The 21,564-nt window shown below is 37.9% G+C and overlaps 1 protein-coding gene across 9 annotated transcripts in view; it reads right to left on the reverse strand.

Annotated features, from left to right (window-relative positions):
* The window catches only part of PPFIBP1 (PPFIA binding protein 1), a 173,184-nt gene that overhangs the window by 19,593 nt on the left and 132,027 nt on the right, over positions 1–21,564 (reverse strand). For 4 of the 9 annotated variants that reach the window (XM_019452309.2, XM_019452307.2, XM_019452313.2 and 1 more), the window contains 11 exons: positions 21,000–21,092; positions 20,583–20,675; positions 19,100–19,214; positions 17,118–17,150; positions 15,245–15,306; positions 12,108–12,192; positions 9,363–9,517; positions 4,018–4,130; positions 3,369–3,425; positions 936–996; positions 534–563 (listed from right to left, as the gene is read on the reverse strand). In XM_019452309.2, the coding sequence (XP_019307854.2) occupies positions 534–563; positions 936–996; positions 3,369–3,425; positions 4,018–4,130; positions 9,363–9,517; positions 12,108–12,192; positions 15,245–15,306; positions 17,118–17,150; positions 19,100–19,214; positions 20,583–20,675; positions 21,000–21,092 (897 nt within the window). The remainder of the gene's footprint in view (positions 1–533; positions 564–935; positions 997–3,368; positions 3,426–4,017; positions 4,131–9,362; positions 9,518–12,107; positions 12,193–15,244; positions 15,307–17,117; positions 17,151–19,099; positions 19,215–20,582; positions 20,676–20,999; positions 21,093–21,564) is intronic. The other 5 variants (XM_019452310.2, XM_019452315.2, XM_019452314.2 and 2 more) reach the window with 5 other exon arrangements.

A 21,564-nucleotide genomic window follows, 5' to 3' on the forward strand; every position in this document is an offset into this window, starting at 1 on the left:
GTGGCTATAGTAAATGAATGGCTGGTCTAAGACTGGTGATCTAAGAAGGACTTTTTGTGAGGTCTAAGGAAGTCAAAGTATGACCATTAAGAACATCAACAGCCTGATTTGAGTGTTGGGGGTTTTTTGGTTTGTTTTTTTACAACAGTTTGTTGAGGTGAAATATAAAAAGTAACTACTCTGAATCGAACAGTTCGATGGCATTTAGTACAATCACAGTGTTGTGTAACCATTACCCACCTAGTTCCACAGCATTTCCATCATTCTCAATAAAACCCCTTACCCATTAAGCAGCTTTCCTTCCTCTCTCTCCATCTCTGGCAACCACCAATCTGTGTTCTGTCTCTATGGGTTTATCTATTCTGGATATTTCACATAAGTGGAATCATTTCATGTGTGATCTTTTGTGCCTGGCTTCTTTCACTTAACATGTTTTAGAGATTCTAAGTTTTGGTTTTTTGGAGGCATTTAAGCAATCACAGGTATTAGAAGTCTCAAACATATTTGTATTATAATCTAGACATAAAAATTACCTCTGAAGGCTTCTGGACAGACTCTGTATCCTGTTCAAAACAACAACAGTATTTTAAGGTTGTTACAGGAATCCCTTATATGTTGAGAATGTGTCACATACAATTCCATAAATTAAATTTACATCTACTTCAAAGCTATACAATTTCAGTTTCATTTATTTTCAGTAATGGTTTATTAAAGTCTTCATTTTTTTGTTTTATATACTACTTTCAATCCTTCATATTCATATTTCTTAATATTCACCATTAACAGTGATATCTAATAATTTTTCATTAGAGAAACTACAAGCTCTTCTTAAAAGAGTTTTATCTGCAAAATGGAAAATATGAAGAACCCTGAAGATTTTCTTCTCAGGGTAACCAAGAGAAAAAAAACAACAACAACAAACAAACAGAACCAACCCCATCTGATGACTCTTTCTTCAGATTGCCCAGGCTGCTGGACTTTTGCAGACTCGAAGTTCTAAAAATAACAATAATAGTAATAAGGATTGATAATAAGTGCCTCTGGTGCCACTGTTTCTAAGTAGAATATCTTGGAAAGAAACTAAAATTGTGTGTGGGTTGAATCCTGGTAATAAAAGAAACTCTGGATTCAGGCAGTCACTTATGTGCTTAACTAAATTATAACATTTCGTTCTTTTAAAAGCGAGATGGTTAACTGTCCTGCCAATAACTCTAAATGTCCTGCACATGGTAGGATAGCTGGAAAAACATGTAGGACTATCCCTGTGATGTCAATATTTGAAAGTGAAACAGTGTTTTCCATGGACTAGTGGTACATCCTTTGCCTGTATACATTTACACCAGAAACTTTTAAAATACTCACATACTATTTATATATAATCCTTGTAACTAAAATAAAGGACCAAAGCATTACAATTCAGTTCACAAAGGAATCAATTTTCTGAATCTGACAAAGGACTTCATTTTATAGTTATGATCAAGGCATAATAGAAAAATCCCCATTGCTGCCCACAGTAATTTATTTGCTATCCTAGTAAAGGCAAAGTGACCCTGTAAACATCCAGAGACTTTCTTTCACATAAGTAGCATTCAATTATATTGAGCTGGTCTTGCTCAGATTTTGAAGGCAGGAATATGTGACCAACTTAAAAAAGAGATAGAAAAAAGCAACATCTTTCCTCTAAGAGGCAAAATAATATAAACATACAAAGAACCTTTTAAAAGGCAATTCTCAGGGCACCTGGATGGCTCAGTCGGTTAAGCATCCGACTTCGGCTCAGGTCACGATCCTGTGGTTCATGGGTTCAAGCCCTGCGTCAGGCTTTGTGCTGACAGCTCAGAGCCTGGAGCCTGCTTCGGATTCTGTGTCTCCCTCTCTGTCTCTCTGCCCTCCCCTGCTCGTGCTCTCTCTCTCAAAAATAAAGACTAAAAAAAAATAAAAAAAATTGGGAGCACCTGGGTGGCTCAGTTGGTTAAGCATCTGACTTCAGCGCAGGTCATGATTTTGCAGTTCATGGGTTTGAACCCCGCATCAGGCTCTGTGCTGACAGCTCAGAGCCTGGATCCTGCTTCAAATTCTGTGTCTCCCTCTCTCTGCCCCTCCCCCACTTGCACTCTGTCTCTCTCTCTCTCAAAAATAAATAAACATAAAAAAAATTAAAAGGCAATTCTCATATATTTACATGTAAGTAAGTTGCTAGAAGTGCTGACTACCTTGGGAATGCAAGCTGGTGCAGCCACTCTGGAAAACAGTATGGAGGTTCTTCAAAAAACTAAAAATAGAACTACCCTATGATCCAGCAATTGCACTACTAGACATTTATCCAAGGGATACAGGTGTGCTGTTTCGAAGGGACACATGCACCCCCATGTTTATAGCAGCACTATCAACAATAGCCAAGGTATGGAAAGAGCCCAAATGTCCATCGATGGATGAATGGATAAAGATGTGGTATATATATACAATGGAGTATTACTCAGCAATCAAAAAGAATGAAATCTTGCCATTTGCAACTACATGGATGGAACTGGAGGGTATTATGCTAAGTGAAATTAGTCAGAGAAAGACAAAAATCATATGACTTCACTCATATGAGGATGTTAAGAGACAAAACAGATTCACATAAGGGAAGGGAAACAAAAATAATATAAAAACAGGGAGGGGGACAAAACAGAAGAGACTCATAAATATGGAGAACAAACTGAGGGTTACAGGAGGCACTGTCGGAGAGGGGATGGGCTAAGTGGGTAAGGGGCACTAAGGAATCTTCTGAAATCATTGTTGCACTATATGCTAACTAATTTGGATGTAAATTAAAAAAAATTAAAAAGAAAATTAAAACAAAAAAGAAAAGAAAAAGAAGTGTTGACTACCAAATAAACAAAAGAACAAAATAAACAAAAGAAAAGATCTCATCTTTGAGTACTGCTCTGAACATATATTTTCCTAATTTAATCCAGACTTTTACTTGGATAAACACAGATGTTGGGTTGGTTTACTACACTGAAAGTGCGAAAAACCATTGTAGCCTTTCCAGCCATCACACCATCCTCTGTGACTCTTTTCTGCTAGAGTCAAACTGCAAGTCAGTGCAAACCTCAAATTCAAAGCACTGAACTTCACGTGAAAGCTGATGAAGGAAGGTTAAAGATGGGCAAAAACCTGGCATGAGATAATGGTCAACGAGCAAGTATTTCTTTGTTAACTTACAAACCTCACCTGCACCCCCATCCAACCACTACACCTGCATTAATGTATTCAGGCCTCAGAGTCATTTGCTTTTAATTTTGGTTATTGTTAGTGTAATAGAAGCTTCCTCTCTGCCAGGTCTCAAGTGACATTTTTTTACATTCAATAATATGACTTACGAAAAACTATCAGAAGGCTGGGTTTCAACAGCAGCACCAAGGATTATTTTTCCATCACTAAAATGTAAAAAAAAAAAAAGAAAAAAAAAGAATTTATGCACTGTAAGAGTAAAAGAGCATACATATTCTAAGTGAACACAATTGTCAAAAACAAAAACCTGTGCGAGGGAATATATTTCACTCTCTTTACAAATACTCCATTATATTTTCTTTTATTTGGTCTAATTGTAAGACTAAGTAATTGAGAATATGCTCCCTCAAAATTCTACTTGCTGATGGAGAAACTAGGGTATCCCTGTCCTGAATCCTTCCCAGCCATCCTGCAAGCAGCCTCAGGCACATGACTGTCACTATGGACCTGGCAACACTTGTTGACGGCCACCTATGACCTAGACATAAAGCCCAAAGGCCCTAAAATCCCTCTCTAACCTGACCACCATACCTCCCCTGACTCCTCTCTTGTGACTCCTTGCTTCCACACCTTTTATTTCAATAATACAGAACTGATTTCAAGTCCCTTGGCCCGTGCCTTCCTGTTTCTTGCCCCTGTGAAAAATTATGTTTGTAAATGAATGCAGCACATCCTTGTCTTTGCTTGACCTACTCTGTTGAACATTTATATTGCAATGTCAGAACATAAATGACGTACTTCTCTTCAAACGAAGTCTCTGGTTGAGGCAATTTTGCTTTTTCGGAAATTTCCAAGCCCTTAGATGCTGGCAATAATGAAGGGACCGAAACTTGCAAGATACCGGTGTGGAACTGTAATGTAATTACAAAAAGGCCAAAAATCAATCCATCAAACAAAACATAAGTCACACACACAAAAAAGAAGTAAGACAATTACACGGTCTATCGATAAAATTTCATACACCTGGGTTCAGCACGTATTCTTATATTTATAAAACAGTCTCAGTATATAAACATCAATAAGTGTTCGTCAGAGAAAACCTTCTGGAGGAAGGTCATCCGTGAACTTGGTTCTGAATAAAACATAATAAATACCATCAAGTAAGTTAATAGCCGATCCTGACAACTTGAAGTCCCAGTTAAAATCTTGGCTCTGGCACACTTGCCTAAGTGACCTTAGGTAAGTCACTTAACTAGGTGTCAGTTTTCTCCCCTGCAAAATGAGAATGGCAATGTCTACCGTACAGGGTTGTCATGATTTAAGATGAGATTTGGGTAAAGCGCTTTGTAAACACACCTCTGTTCTCGTTCTCTCTCTCTCTCTTTTTTTTTTTTTTAATTTTAGAGAGGTTGGGGGAGAGGGCAGAGGGAGAGAGAGAATCTTAAGCAGGCTCCATGCTCAGTACCTGGAGCCTGACAAGGGGCTCCATCCCACAACCCTGGGATCATGACCTGAGCCAAAATCAAGAGTCAGACGCTCAACTGCCTGAGCCACTCAGGCACCCCTGTTTTCACTTTAATTTCTACCACCAGTCTAATACAGAATGTTGTTCAAACTGGTTAATTTGTGGATACAATTAAAATGCTTTGCTTAATAACAATATTAGAGCCACAACAAAAATGCATGGCACATTTTCCCCAACAAATGCCTTATGTATCCTAGGGATGGAATCTATGAAAGAAATTTTATACTCTGGCTTTAAATAGTTTCTGACAACTGTAGAGTACTTAGGTTGTGAGCACATCATAAACTAATAAACCAAACACTTAAAAACAACTCTGGTAAAGAAAAATAAACAAAATTCACCTCAGTGAATTCACTTTGCCAGTCAACCAATTAGTGACAGCGCTTCACTTCTGAAGTCAACCAGGCAGGTAGGGATTCACACCAGTGAACACACGTCTAGAGGCCAATCAGTCAACAGTCTCACCTTTGTAACCACACATTCACAGCTGATGTCAACTCACTCCAGCCTCTGCAAGGCCACCAGTCCCCGAGCTCCAAGCATCCCCCGAAACCCCACATACGATCAGCTGTAGAGATTGTCTTTGACCAACAAAGTTCCCTTTGTTAAATAAATAGGCAATAAATTTAGCTTTGTGGATTTTTGTTTCAGTTACTGAGTGGTGGTCTCCTCCCTTGACATTATAAACGGTTATAACATGTGAAGTCTGTTAAAATAACCCGATTGGGCCCAAAGGGAGTGGCCTGTATTAAGCTCCATGTCAGCAAACCCAAACTTAGCTCAATTTCTATGCTTGGTGCAGAGAAGGCTCGGTGCCCAGAAAAGGCAGGCTTAGGTCAACCAATTAGCGCTTGCCTTCTCTACACAAGTTACCTGACCCTGCTCCAAGACTCCCCTTCGCTGCACATAAGGAAAGTAACCCTACTCGAACCAACCAGCAAATGCCTAGCATGACCCCCTGTTCCTCCTTCCTTCTGCCTAAAAAAGCCTTTCATTTTGTACAGATCCTTAGAGTTCCGTTCCACCTGCTAAGGTGGATGTTGCTCGATTCATAAATTGATGAATAGAGCCAGTAAGAACTTTAAAATCCATTTGGTTGAATTTTGTTAACAGCAAGTCATATTTATTGTAAAATAGGAAATTATTTCACTATCTTTTTTTTTTTTTTTTTTTTTTTAAAGTTTGAATCTTTATGATTAGTTCCGGGCCACTTATTGAGCCATTACCCCTGTGGTACGAAGTTCACAGTAGCTCCTTGGGTGCCTAATCATGGGGATGTGGGTGGGAGGGATGGTTCCACTAACCAAGTGACCCATTTTCTTGATTTCATTTCAAACTTTAGGGCTTTAACTACAACCTCAAAATCTCCCTCCCAGCTTTCCTTTAACCAAGTCGCTGAACATGCTCAATCATCATCAAATCATTGTTTCTAAACTAAAAGTCTCATTAAAGTAGAATTCACATAGCAAAGGCTTTTTGTTAAGGATATGAGATTATCTAGGCATATCTTACATGGAATAGCTATCTTTCTGTATACATGCAGCATACTCAGTGGCTGTCAAATATTAGTTTTCCCTTCAATATAAATATGTATTTAGCAAGTAGGGAATTTTTTTCCCTCTAAAATATTTCTTATTCCTTAACTAACTCTTTGTTTCTCTCTTCCAATTTTATGGAGATATCACTGACATGCAGCAGTATATAAATTTAAGGTATACAGTATAATGACTTACAGATTACTGTGAAATGATCACCACAGGAAGCCTAGTTAACACCCATCACCTTGTCTAGTTACGAAGGGAAGGGATGGGAAGGGACAGGAATAGAAGGAAGAAAGAAGAAAGAAAAAGAAGAAGGAAAAACATTTTTTTTTCCTTACGATGAGAACTTTTTGGATCTATTCTCTTAGCAATATTCAAATATACCAGATAGCAATGTTAACTATAAGCATCATGTTGTACATTACACTCCCAGCACTCATTTGTCTCATAACTGGAAGTTTGTACCTTTTGACCACCTCCCTCCAATTTCTCTTACCCACTAATTTCTTATTAATGACATCCTTTAGCCCTGTCTTACATTTAAGAGAGAAATGTTAATTGTTTCCTCCTTGAATTCTTTTGCATTCAATTCAAATTTCCTTTTCTCACCATGTAATTATCAGGAACAGATAGGAAAAATAAAGATGCCACTCAGTTTCTTGTCACCACATAGAGCAAAATGTTAAAAGAAAAGATGACCAAAGAAAGAAATGTTAAACATAAGGGAGCCAAAATTGTTTTGTTAAAAAAAAAAAAAAAAAAGACAAACAAACAAAAAAACTCTTCTTATTCTTAGTTTCTCTAGACAGCACATTACACTAAAATTCAGAAATACTTTCGGGGAGCCTGGATGGCACAGTTGGTTAAGCATCTGACTCTTGATTTCGGCTCAGGTCATGATCTCACAGTTCATGAGTTCAACCCCTATGTCAGGCTCTGTGCTGACAGCATGGAGCCTGCTTGGGATTCTCTCTCTCTCTCTCTCTCTCTCTCTCTCTCTCTCTGCCCCTCCCTCCCTCTCAAAAATAAATAAATAAATATTTTAAAAATTAAGAAACAGTTTCAGGGCAAAGATTGAGGTGCTGTCAGGAAAACAGTCTTAAGATAAAGCCATGGGTGTGCCTTTGTTAAGACCTCAGGAAGACTTAAGGAGGTGCTATCTCAGTGAACCCTTCAAAAGAGCAAAACCTCTCAAAGTAAAGGGATATTCCAAGCAGCCTTACAGAAAACTTTAGGTAGAAGAAGCCTTATTGTGAAGATATTTGTGGATATGCTTTACCTGATGGACTGGATTATAAATTAATTCTTAAGAAGTTCCAAGTAAATAAGCTATTACACCAAATTAGACGGACAGGGAGGGACAGAAGGTAGAAGGCCTTGGACCCGTACAGACACTTTGACAGAAAACGACTCATCTGCAATTAGAAGTTCCTTCTTTTTTTTTTTTTTTTAACGTTTATTTATTTTTGAGACAGAGAGAGAGAGACAGAGTATGAATGGGGGAGGGTCAGAGAGAGAGGGAGACACAGAATCTGAAACAGGCTCCAGGCTCTGAGCTGTCAGCACAGAGCCGGACACGGGGCGCGAACTCACTGACCGCGAGATCATGACCTGAGCCGAAGTCGGATGCTCAACCAACTGAGCCACTCAGGCGCCCCTACAAGTTCCTTCTTATGGAAATGGAAAGATGCCTCAGAAGGAATAACCAAGAGCCCAGGGGACTGGGCTCTGTCAAAGAGCTGGCAATGTAGGCCTGGCTCAATTTTGGAATTGCTATGGACTAATGACACCTGTGTGCCTTCCACTTTCCCTCTTTTTTAAATGGGAATGCCTAGCAGTTGTTATGCCTATCCCACCACAGTACGACAAGTGTAGAGGGGACACATAGCTTGACCTTTAAGTTCCTGGTTCTTTAAATGGAATGAAGTGCTCCTCGAGAAGTTGTGCCCAAGAAGACGGGAGGAGCTTCACCTACATCTTGACCTCGTGTGGATGATGAGATTCTGGATGTTGATGCCTAACTGGAACGAGACCAAGAGGTCTCTGAAGAGAGGGTGAGTGTATTTTGTATGGGAGAGGGGTGTAAATTATCATAGTCGGAGAGTGGAGAGGCGGACTGTACTATTCAGATGTGGTTGCACCAGTATATGCCGCCCCACGTGTTCTTCTTATAACGTGCTGTCGTTACTTGTCCGTCAAGAGGTAGGGTCTATGCTTCCCCTCTGTGAATGTGTGTGGACCTGTGACTACAGGAGAAGAGCTGCTACATGACTTCAGAGTTCTATCATAAAAAGTGACAGAAATTTGCCCGGTTTTCTTGGGATGCTCATCCTTAGGACCTAAACGCTATGCTATGAGAAAGCCAAGCAGTCACATGTCCAAGCAGGGCCTCAGCTGATGTCCCAGCCAAAAGGAGCCCCACCCATAAAGACATACAAATGGGCAGCCTTTGTGCCTTTCGAGCCGATGCCCAGTGGAGCGAAAATGAAATGTTCCTGCTGAGCCCTGCCCAAATCACAGATCCATCAGCAAAATAAATGTTGTCATTCAGGCTGCAATGTTTTGGGGTGGTTTGCAACAGATAATGGAAACAGGTTTTGGCACCAGTTGGATGTGAAAGAAAAGTAAATGAGTTCAAGACTGAGTATTCCTGTCCAGTTGCTTTTTCCAAGCCTAAAGAAGTCAAGGAAATTTTAGTCCATCATTTTTCAGAGGCACAATCAGAAGTGGCTAAAATCAACTTCTTTATATAATCAAACTTTATCCCCACTTCATTTATTCCTTACTTATTCTTTAATAAATAGATTGTCCTCTCCTATTTAGGATGACCTCATTCTCCCATGTTTTCCCTGAATTATTTAAATAATTTTGACATCACCCAAGGCATTTATTTATTAAAGAGAGAGGGGAAAAAACACCCATTTCAAATGAAGTCCTATGAGACACAAAAATTGCCAAAACTCAGTCAGGAGTCAAACTGAGAAAAGATCCCATGTCTTTCATGTTGTCAACAGCATCTTAACCTTCGATGACACAATCTCTTCAATATGAAGAAAAAACTGAGACTCTGTAAATACCTCTTCTGGAACACTTGTGTTAAATGGGTCACGGCTGGGAGATTCCATTACTGGTGTAGGCGACAGACTTTTCTCCAGGTCACTAAAACCTTGTGCATCCAGCAAAGTGGAGATGGAACTGGATGTGAGCAGATCTTCAAAGTCGCTATCCTGGCCTAGAAAAAGACAAAACAAAAGGAGGACAACAGCAGCTTTTCATTTACATTTCACTTTTGGTGGAAGAATACCAACTGAATATAATTTTTTTTTCCTCATCTTCAAAAACCAAAGACTCGCCTTCTCCTGAAATCATTAGAAAAATAACATGGCATCTAGGAAACATCCCAAACTATGAGCACCTGCGGCTTGGGGGTGGTGTTAACAAAGGTATTAATTCATGGTAGTTTTAATAGATATAATCATGGACTCACCGCATTGAAATCAAAAGTTAATTTAGTCCAAAAATCCTCCCATAATTTTGTTTCAGATTTTAGGGCTTTACAAATTTCAGTTCAGAAATAACCAAGCTGGAGAATACCAGTGGTATAACAAACTAATTCAGAATAGTAATACAGCCACCCAGTAAACAACTCAATCTCTTCATCACTACTGTGTTCTTGGAAAACAGGAAAACCAAAAACAACAACAACAACAAAAAATAGAAAGAAAAAAGGAAAAGAAAAAAAGATAGGCAATCTTTTGATTCCTTAAGAGGATCCCTGTATTTCATTTATTTTAAGGCAGAAAGAATAGCCTTAGGGACAAATTCAATCATATATCCAGGAAAGCAGCAACTTTAAGAATTTCTTTTACGTCTCCAGCGATGAAAAGGATTAAGTGCTGGGCAATAGTGCCAGATATTCTTTTCTAAAACCAAAGAATGTTGCTTAATACACTATTTTCTGAGTAATACAAAATGGCAACTCATATGCTCGTTTAAAGCTATTAACTAGACTCAGTTTCTTAATTTAGGTTTTACTAGATATTTATTCTAATTTTATTAAAATTTAGGTATTAATATTAGCATTTTCTAAGGGTTATCTAAATAAATATAAATCCTAGTGAGAAATCACTATTTATAAACTCTTCATTAGAACAGGACATAATTTTCAATGGTGGTTAAAAACTACCTCTTTTAGCTACATTTATATGCATTTACAAAGATGGAAAAAAAATACATGAAATTGACAAAAGTGATCATGCCAGTGCAATTACAAACAATTTTACCCCTTTTCCCTATTTTCTACATGTTTTATAAAATAATCTGTTTACATAAATTAATGTTTTCCCTTGATTTTTAAATATAGGAATTACAATGTTGAGATTCTATAAAATCAGACAGTTTTAAATGCTACAACTATGTAAAAATTAATCACTTGTGAATCTGCAATAGTGTCTAAAAAGAGACACTCTCTTGAAGGCACAGAAAATGCTGACTGATGAGAATCGCACGTAAGAACACTGATGAAGGTTCATTTGCTTGCTCATTGGGATATTTACAAAGTCTTAACTCGTGCTAAGCCCTGTGAACAAAAAGATGAAAATCTTTTCTTCCACGCCCCACCCCCCCCCCAGAAATTTTGGTCTGATGTACGATTTTCTTTCCTTTTGGCTCATCACAATTGAAATTCCAAAATCTGAGTGTTTCACGAGTACCCTCCAAAAGATTTATTACCTGTGCTTACTTTTAGAGCAAATAACCCCCACCTACATATTGTTAATGAACAAGAAAACTTTCAAAGTTCTTGACGTTTTTGTTTTAAATGACCCCCAGAGATTTTCCACATTGGAGGATGGCCAACTGGACCACGTGCAGATAAAATAACAATACATCAAAAGGGAGCACTATTTTTTTCAGTTTTTATTTTTGTTCTAGTTAACATACAGTGTTAACATTAGTTTCAGGTGTACAATATTGTAATGCAACACTTCCATACATGATCCTGTGCTCATCTCAACAAGTATACACCTTAATCACCATCAAAGCATGACTATTTTTACTTAGATGTCTCACGGGTTGTTTTTGTTTTTTAACTTAACACATTCAATGTTGAACACATTTCAGTGTTCCTCCACTAGGCTTCTCTATATTGGTAAATGGAATCATCATCCGCACGGTTGCTTTAGTCAGAAAGGTAAATCTTTGATTCTTTCCTCTTCTTCACTCTCATCTGGTCCATCAAACCAATGTTGATTCTAACACCAAAATGTATTTCCTATCAGTACCTATCATAGCATTCCACTTGAATGCTGCAGGGGTCTTTTGATTGGCTTCTCTTCCCTCCCACACTGCTCCCTCCTCCCACTATGGTCCATTTGTTATGCAGATGCCACTGACGTGTTAAAAACCATCAGTGAATCCAATCCCTCTGGGCTCAAAGAGCTGAATGCCTCTCACTGCCTGGGCGACACTCAACTTCTATCAGCTCAGCTCATCTCATTCTCTCCCTGCTCAGTACCTTCCAGGCATACTCATCTTCTTTTACTTCTTAAACACACCAAGCTCTTTTCCCCCCTAACCTCCTGAACACACTGTTGTCCTCCCTCTCTCTGGAATGCTGTCCCCCTGACCAACCAAACAATCTACAGTATTCTCATTGGCCTACACACTCTTGCAGAGAACAGATGCCTAATAATAATGTTGAATGAACAAAGGAACTAATTTGGAATAATGGATAAGCTCCCCGAAAGAAAACAAGGCCAAATGTCAAAGTTCACAGCCACTTAAGATCAAGTAAAGTAGAAAAACCTAGAAAGCTACGCTACCTTTTTTACCTTGGGCCAGTACCACCGTATCTTGCATTTTCTTGTACCTGCTCAGGCACTGGCGAAGATCTTCTATTTTCCGATCCTATTAATAGAATCAATTATCATCTTTAATACTATTGATTTGAAACAGTAAAACTGTGACACAAAGAATAAGTAGACATGAATTATTTACATTATCCAAAGAAGACTTCTAGACTTTAGTAAAACTGGTAATATCTAGAATAGTTTTCCTACGTACATCAGAGATAGAGAAGAAGTACCTCTAAATTTAGAGATCCTATCCTTCAGCTGCCATCTTTAAAAAACAAAAACAAAACAAGGTAATAAGATACAAAACAAAAACAAACAAAAAAAAAAACAAGAATAAAATCAACTTTAATTATTCTCCTCTCCAACTTCTAGGTCAGATCTTGAAAGAAAGGTCTACACCTGCTGTCTTTATCAGCTGTCATCAGTCACCATCTGACTGTTTCCTTCACAAAACACTCAGCCAAAGTTGCTTCAATTAGTCATTAGGGACTTTCTATTTACTGAAATAATGAACACTTTTCATCCTTTGTCTAATTTGACCTCTGTTTGGTACTTGACTGACCCCACTCTTTCCTTCTTTGTTCCCTTTTCTTTCCACTCTTTCTTTTCTTCTATTTTGATTTCTTAATCCGTTGACCAGATAAGATATTCTACTTCTACAACCCCCACTATCTGGCCAACCCAGATCATGAAATGTTAGCACTTCCAGGTTTTGTCCTTTACCCTCATTCTGGTGGATTATAAAGATGGGCTCCCTAGCTTCTCCCTCACTGATTTTGGGCTTCTCCATGTGACTTACTTTGGCCAAAGAGATATAAACAAATGTGGTGCAAGGAAAGGCTTGAAACGTATTTATCTACACATTAGGGCTTGCCCTCTTTTTTCTGCTCTAGGGAACCTAGAGCATAGAAGCATAGGCTAGTCTACTGGAGGATGAGAGATCATTTGGAGAAGAGACATCCCAGATGGGACCAACCTATACAAGTCTGTTAATCATCAGACAGGTGAATCACATCATTCTAAACCATCCAGCCCCATCCTAACCACTGGCTAACTGCAGAGAGCTGCAAAGCCAGCCCAGACCATAACAACTACCTAGCCAACCCTCAGAAGTATGAGAAATAATGTACGTGATTGGTCTTGGAGCAAAAGCTAACTATACATCAATTACAGTTTAGTCCCCAACAATCTATAATTCTGTACTTCTCCTAAAATTGATGGGGTCCATTCCCTACCAATCTGTAATTCTGCATTAATCCTAAAATTTAGACTCACTTTCTATGAGAAATCTCCTTTTAGATGTCCCATGAGCACATCAAATTGAATGTACCTAAAATTAAACTCATTATTTGCCCTCAGTACTTGAGCCTCTTGCTTGGATTCCCTTAACTCTTTGAGGGCACTATCATTCACTTTGCTACTCAAACTAGAAACTTATTCTCAAATTCAGATTTAAAAAAATCTTGTCAATCTGTAAATTTCTGGAAAACCTCACCACTTCACTTCTACTGCTGTATTTCAACCCCTCTTCATTTCTCACCTAGACTATTTAACAGCCTCTTAATTTTTCTGTCCTAACTCTGCCTCCCTTACTCTTGCCTCCATTTTGCCACTAGAGTTCGCTTTCTAAAATGACAATTTAAATCATGTCACTGCCCAAGGTCTAACAGTTAATACCCCAAATGATTAGCTTAGCACTCCAGCTTGCCTAACACCTCATAGCAGCTCCCCTGTCAGCCTCATCTACCCCTCCACCTGTTATATCATTCTGAACTTTCCCAGGATGCACTGGTTGTCTCAAGCCTTGCTTTTGAGACATGTTCTGGGTAACAGATACTTTCCCTAGAAGCTTTCATTTTCCTAATGAACAACTCTTGCTTTTCCTCAGGTTTTGCTCAAATATGGCCTCTTTGAAGCTCTCTGGAACTACTAAAAACTTGTCACCCTTGGTACTCCTAAAGCAGACTGAGGATCTAATAAGCCCTCAGTCAACATTGGGAGTTTTGTTTGTTATTGTTGCTCTTTGGGCAGAGGGAAATTAAAACCAAATGAATTTCAATGATTATTTTTAAAAAGTAAAAGCTATGGGGGCACCTTGCTAATGACTTTCCTTTGTATTCAATAGTAGGAAAGACTAGTAAAAAAGAAACCACGTGGGTGACAGGACAGTGAGTTTATTTCCATATAATAAAGAGCAAATAAAGAAAATGAAAGGCAAAAATATAGACAGAAGTAAGAGAAAGACACAAGATGAGAGAAAAAGATCAAGACAAAGTTCTTTGGCATTTGCTTGTTTTTTACTTCCTTGAAATTAATCTTTTCTCAGGAAAATGCCTCCTTGTTCCATTCATTAAGGAACATGAGGTAAAAGTAGTTCTGATGACAGGAGCTGAAATCAAGTGTTGCTGCCAGTTGGATATATGGCTGATCATGCAGGCCACCAAGAAACACCTTGTTTTAGTAGGTAATTGTGTCTCTGCTCTAAGCAGGATGAAGTGAGAGAAGCAAGTGGGAGAAAAGAACTCCCAGAGACCTTGGCCATTTGGCTGGAGTAGCTAAAACAGGGCCTGGGGCCATACTTGATTTCATAGTGCCTGTGCCTCTGTTTTCTCGTATGTCATCTCTCAGGAGAATAGAGGCAATCCCTGATGTGAAAGAATCCAGGAACGAGAAGGAAATAACACGAATAAAATCAACACCATCACAAAGCTACAGCTGTCATGGGCCACTTCCTTCAGAGTTCACGTTAGCCTAGGATTTCCAGTGACCACACAAAGGGTGCACCATGGACCATATCCTTTCTCTCGTTTCCTACCCGCATATAAAGAAATGATCTGAGAGCTTGAACATTTTCTAAATTCATGGAGAGGAGGGGAGGGAATTCTTAGTGGAGCCGGCGCTGCTGGCTGCCATTCTTCTGTACATAATCCCAGTTACATCTGCCAACACTGAGCAGGGGCACACTTGTGTAGAAAGGGAGAACGGCTGTCCCTCAACTTCAGCAGTGTTTAGCCTATGTTCTTTCAAGGTGACATATCTCAAGAAAGGGCAGGGAATGATCACAATGGTGTTACACATCCATATAAATAATTTCATCTAGATACCTTTTCTTCATTTGCTGCCATCAAAGACTCCACAGCCTTTTTCATTTTTTGTACTTCAATATCTGAAAATATCACAACATCACAAAAGAGTTCACGTTAGTTAATAGGTGTGACAATAACAAGAGGCTGCCTCATCAGACTGTAATGTTTTAGTGAAACTTTTACCATCCATATCCTCCTTTTAGGGAAAATCTGAAAAACGAACACCTTCTATGTCACCTGAACGGTCATCGCTAACAATAAGGGTAAGTGAGAGCTAACTACCCTCTCTAGAAGCAAAACAAAATCTTCATGAGAACACTGAACATGAAATTTCAGTGTTATAACAATGAAAACATGGAGTTTTCCAAAAAAGAAACCTAGAAAGCAGTGGGTGAAAGCAATGAACAGTGTACATGATGACAGAAGCAGAGAAAATGATACTCCATTTTAACCAATATGGAGACATGAATGGTAAGAGCCTGATGGAATGTGGCATTTATATGAGTAGTCATGCTAAGCAGCTGGTTGTAGGTTCCACACAGAAGGATAATAAGCACTTTGCTTCATCTATAAACATCATTTCCAATACTATTTTAAAACATAAAAGCCAAAGTGAGGTAAATGTGATTTTCCTTAAAATTTGATGGCCTAATAGAAAAGCATGTTACTTTAATAATAAAAGAACAAATATTGGAGCTCCTGGGTGGCCCAGTCAGTTAAGTGTCTGACTCTTGATTTCAGCTCAGGTAATGAATAACCTCGTGGTTGTGAGATGAAGCCTGTGTGGGGCTCCCCACTGGGCTTGGAGCCTGCTTTGGATTCTCTCTCCCCACCTTCCTCTGCCCCTCCCCCACTCATGTGTGTGCCCATGCCCATCCATGTGCACTCTCATAAATAAATAAATAGATAGATAGATAAATTTTATGATGGAAAAGTCAACCTAAAATGAAATCACAAATTAAAAAAATTCAATAGAGAAAAAAATTCACCTAAGTTACCTGCTTCTGAGGGAAAAAAAAATATTACTTAAGATAACTTTTAAAACAGTGGTGCATCATAAACACTGACATAACATTTTCTTTTTTGTTGTTGTTAAAGTTTATTTATTTTTGAGCAAGAGAGAGAGACAGAGTGTGAGCGGGGGAGGAGCTTTGAGACAGAGGGAGACACAGAATCCAAAGCAGGTTCCAGGCTCTGAGCTGTCAGCACAGAGCCTGACGTGGGGCTCAAACTCACAGACCACGAGATCATGACCTGAGCTAAAGTCAGACGTTCAACCGACTGAGCCACCCAGGTGCCCCTAACATTTTCAATTAAGGTATATTCTGTAGACATTGCTTTTTTCTTTTTCTTTTCTTTTTTTCTTTTGTGATGCCAAATTCCTTTGACTTAAGAATTCAGTATCTAAAAGCAAAGAGCCCATTAAGGATTTATCTTTATGCTGCACTGTATGATCTGGGTTCTGTTAGTCAGCCTAGGTACAATCTCATTTCGAACATCAAGAGGGTATGTTTAATTCCTAATGCAGATCTCAGCGAAAAAGCGAGCTACAAAACATTGACAAGTCATTTTAATTTTCTCCTCTGACCTTATATCTCCTGGACTACAAAGAAAACGCTCTCTCACCTCCACTACTACTCTGAGTGCTCTGTTGTATCCTGTGGAGCAAAAGGACTAAATCAGAAAAAATGCAAAATGACCTTTTTACTCCTTGTTTTTATTGTTTGTTTATTTACCCTCTATTTCCTGCACTCTGAAGAAATGGAGAGCTTATTGATGAAGCAACTTTACATCTTTGGTGAGAGAAATGTTTTAAAACACATGCAAAGAACAGTCCAAGTAGTACTTTTGGTGAATGTAAAGGCTGATGGAAATACACCAAAAACCTTACTTTTGTCTTTGAGCTTCTTTTTAAAATTTTCATCTGTGCAGGAAAACCCATCGAATTGGAAGTTAGTATACATTACAACAATGAATATTTTAAAAGCACTATCATTTAGTTTCCTTTTACCTAAAATAAAGAAATGCTAACCCTATAAAAATTGAATATTAAGCACTATTTTGTGATTTTACAAATGGCACTACAATATATAATGCTCTGTGTAAGGTTAGAAAGAGAATCGAATATAATTAATCAAAAGAACTAAATTTGAGTTCTTACCTCTGTCAATTTTCTTGTATAAAATGGAGTACATACATACTCCTTACACTATACATGGTGAAAAACCCACTAGTGATGCTTTGGTTGTTTTTACATTTCTATTACAGTTCAATATATGGCCCTCCTGAATGTGCCTAGTACATTGCTTATGTCACATGAAACTCACCACTCAAATTCAACAATACTGAAATAAATGGTCTATGTCCTCACTAAGGAGGAGTCCACTGACCATGCAATTAGATGTCATGCCAACATCAGACTGCCATGAAGTTTTTAAACCCTGCTCTCAACCCTCATATTTACCTGGTTGTACATTGGTAACAAGCAGTTCACAGACCAGTATCAGTCTTTGGGTACCACTACTCTAGCCCACAAGTCCTATGATTCCATTTTATTCTTTTTTTTAAGACCTTATTTTTTTTGAAGTTATCTCTACACCCAATGTGGATCTTGAGCTCACAACCCCAAGATCAAGAGTCACATGCCCCACTGACTGAGCCAGCCAGGCACCCCTCCATTTTATTCTTAAAACCCTACAAGCATGACCTGCCTATGAATGTCCTTTAAGGACACACAATTCTGGGGGCACCTGGCTGGCTCAGTTGGTACATCATGTGGCTTTTCATCTCGGAGTCATGAGCGCAAGCCCCATGTTGGGCGTAGAGCTTACTTAACACACAAACACACACACACAAATTCTATATATGCCAAAATACACAAGGGAAAAAAATCCATTTTCCTCAATATTTGATGAATTGAGTTCTCTGATCCATAGTGGAATGCAATAACTACAGGTATATAAAGCCAGGATATTCTAGAGCCAAGAAAGACATTAAAGGTAACCTAATTCAACGCCTTCATTGCACAATGATGTTACCAACTTTCACATAATACAGATAAATATACTAAAGCTACACTAAATGCAATTTTTTTTTGTTTCAAAAGAGTCACAAGTTGCTTTGGTTTTCTGCAGTGCCACAATAATCTTTAACAGCAAAGAAAGGTTAAATTGAACCTAGTGTTGTCAGGTGTTATGTGCATTTATATTTGCAAATATAATATAAAAACCACATTTCATTCAAGTTATTTTCTTTCAAGTATAATGTACATTAAAATTTACGGTCCATACAATTTTCAAAACAAACCTCCTCAATTATGAGAACAATTTTGATAAATTCATATACTTTTTCAGAACGAGAATTCCCGTTTTTGCTTTCTAGCAGGTGGAGGGCTCAATCCACAATTTTCACTGATTTTCCAAAGATGCAGAGTCTTTTCCTCTCTTCTCTCAAAAGGGCAGGCAAGGTTTCTAAATCTCCTACTTTGTGCTGTTTCAAGTTCAGTTCAGAGGAAAATAATCTTGGGGCATAATGATGGTTCCTTTTAATGCTCTCGGACACTCCCTTATACTGCAATTTGAACGAGAACTCTTTCGTGAGAATTTACAACTTGGTAATCTAAAATAAATATCCAATGAAGTACAGAGCTACCCTTCTCCAGCTGCTGAAGAGGAAGTTAACAGATCCCCAGGCACAGGCAAGAGTCTCAGGATTCCCTGCTGTCCTGGGCTTATATTGTTTCTACTCCTCTGCCCTTTCTCTGGAATTAAATATCCACTAAAACTGAGTTCTTGTACAGAGAGAGGGAGCATAGGGAGGGCTGAGTAGGGAGGGTTTCAACAAAGATAACAAATGTCAAATGTATATAGCTACCTCGATCAAGAATTTCCATCCCTTCTCCTTTCATCTTGCACACCAATTTTTCTTGTAGCCTTTTTACTTCAGATTCCTTCTCTTCTAGCTGTTCTTTTAAAGATGCCAGTTCGTCCTACAAATGACAAATTTGTTTTAAAACAGATTATGGCCAAAAGAGAATATTCAGGGAGTGTGTCAACTCTTAAATCAATAATTAGTTTTTGTGAATGAAACAAACAATTAAAAAAAAAAAAAACAACAGGGATCTAGATGCAGACTTCAGAAATCAGACAGTGGCAATGGGAAGCAGGAAGCAAGACAGTTAATGAAAGTCAATGTACAATAATTCTGGTATAAGTATTTCAGGCTTCTGTGTGACCAAATTAAAACAAAACCTTTTAAAGTATAATTAGGACCGAGGTGGCCCTAATGTTTAAATCTTATGTTAAATAAATTAAAAAAAAAAATCTCCCCAAGTTAATCAAGGATGATAATCAAATTAGACGCTTAGTGTCATAAAAGCAAAATAAAATGCAAATTGGAAAATATATATTAAGACTTGACTGAGATTTATTTAGTATTCCTAGATGGTACTTATGCTCACTGGACAAGGTAGAGCTTAATTAATGGTAGCAAGTGATGAACAATGTTAGCCAAATCATGGGACTAAATAATTCATCCCCAACCCCAAACTAAAGGAAGAGAATCTCTAACAACACTGGAAAAAAAGACTGAGCAAACAGATTTTAAATCCCCCTCTTCTTTTTTTTACTACACAGCTATTAAAGATTCCAAGTCTGATGTTCTATTTGCTAATGGTTTAATTTTCAGTTTAACTTTGGTGAAGAACTTAGCATTAGCAAATTTAAATTTTGCTGGTTGTATTGAACACAGAAAATAAAGCTATGCAGTGCTAATAAATGTTCTTTGATAGTCAATAAACATTTTATTTTCAGTCTCTAAGTGTATTATGTTTAGTATTATGAGAAGATCTCTAATAAAGCCAGAAACTTGGCTCCATACTTTTTACTTATGATAGGAGTGGAGACCGAGTATAAGAAATTTTCAGTAGCACTGGCTAGAAGCTTCTTTTAAGCAGTAATTTCAATTCACTGCCATGATACAATTAACTGCTATATACATTTACCTTCAAGAAAGCCCCAAAGGAAAAAGCAATCTTTACTACTGCTACAAAACAGAATTTTTTCATAGGTGCATTTTTGCAATTATTTTACCATGCTTGGATCTCAGACACGCTAAGAGGGTTGAGATTTAATTTATAAATGAATACGGTTTATTATTTTCACACTAATTACGTCATACGTTTCTGAAAACAGTATTAGGGATCTCATTGTCCCTTTCATCAGCTTTAGATGTATTTTTAAAAGGCAGATGACACACACAAAATGAATGCACATGCTACTAAAAACACTATCACAGCAAAACAGCACAAGCCAGAAAGCAACAGGCCCAGGACCCCATAACCCAAAGTCTACTACACCTTCAGTGACTCCCATTTTCGCTCCATCCGCTGCTTTTCATACTGCATCTGACCCACCTTGATTTTCATGCTAGAAAGTTTGGCCATTAAAGACTGGTAGAGAGACAGAGGTGTGAAAGAAAACTATAGATAGAAAAAGACAACCCTAAATAACCAAGAAAATAGTATCAGTTTATAAAGGAGGTTAGGTAATTAAGAGAAATAACAGGTTATGTTTTACTAGATTAGTTAAGCCCGATTTTTATTCAGAATAGTAGTGCTTCAATTCAAGAAGGTCTCCAGCTTGGGGAAAACTGCTCATTCACTTGTAAAATAACCTTCTTTATCATACACTAGGTTGAAAACTTATTTATATTATTGATCACAGGTAAGTAGTGAGTCAAGTGTTCAAACATTTTTGTCATTGAGAAAACTTACTTTGGTTGATTTCAGCTTTTTTTCATACTGAAGTCTTTCATTGTCCATTTCACTGACTCTTAACCTCAAATCATTGATCTCTTGCATTAGCCCCTGTCAAAAAAAGGAAGCAATGAAATATATCAGGAAAGCAGCAACACGCTAATCTATACCAAGATAGATAGATAGGGCCCCGTCATTTACAAATATGTTGTCATAATACAATGTTATGTTTGGAATAGGAAAAAGAAAATAATCCAAAAGTTTTCACAATACAGATACTTCTTCTACTGCCGCTTTCTAAAAAAACTAATTTGCTTGTAAAATTTGTCTAAGTGTTCTGAGAAACAGTGACATATTTTTGTCTAGAGCCCAGAAAAGGAAATTAGAATGCTAAATAATACCAACTTCAAGTATTGTGAAGGAGATGGATTTTTTTTTTTTTTTTACTATAAGCCATGAAGACCCCACCAACAGTTAATATGTTTTTGTTCCTCATCTTACAGGTCCCTATTCCTGAGCCACAAATTAACATGACAGAACAGAATTACACCAAAATGCCATAAAAAAGAATAGAACAATGCTA

The sequence above is a fragment of the Panthera pardus genome, unplaced genomic scaffold, assembly GCF_024362965.1.
Source record: "Panthera pardus isolate Hobbes unplaced genomic scaffold, ASM2436296v1 HiC_scaffold_6, whole genome shotgun sequence".
Taxonomy (NCBI): Eukaryota; Metazoa; Chordata; class Mammalia; order Carnivora; family Felidae; genus Panthera; species Panthera pardus.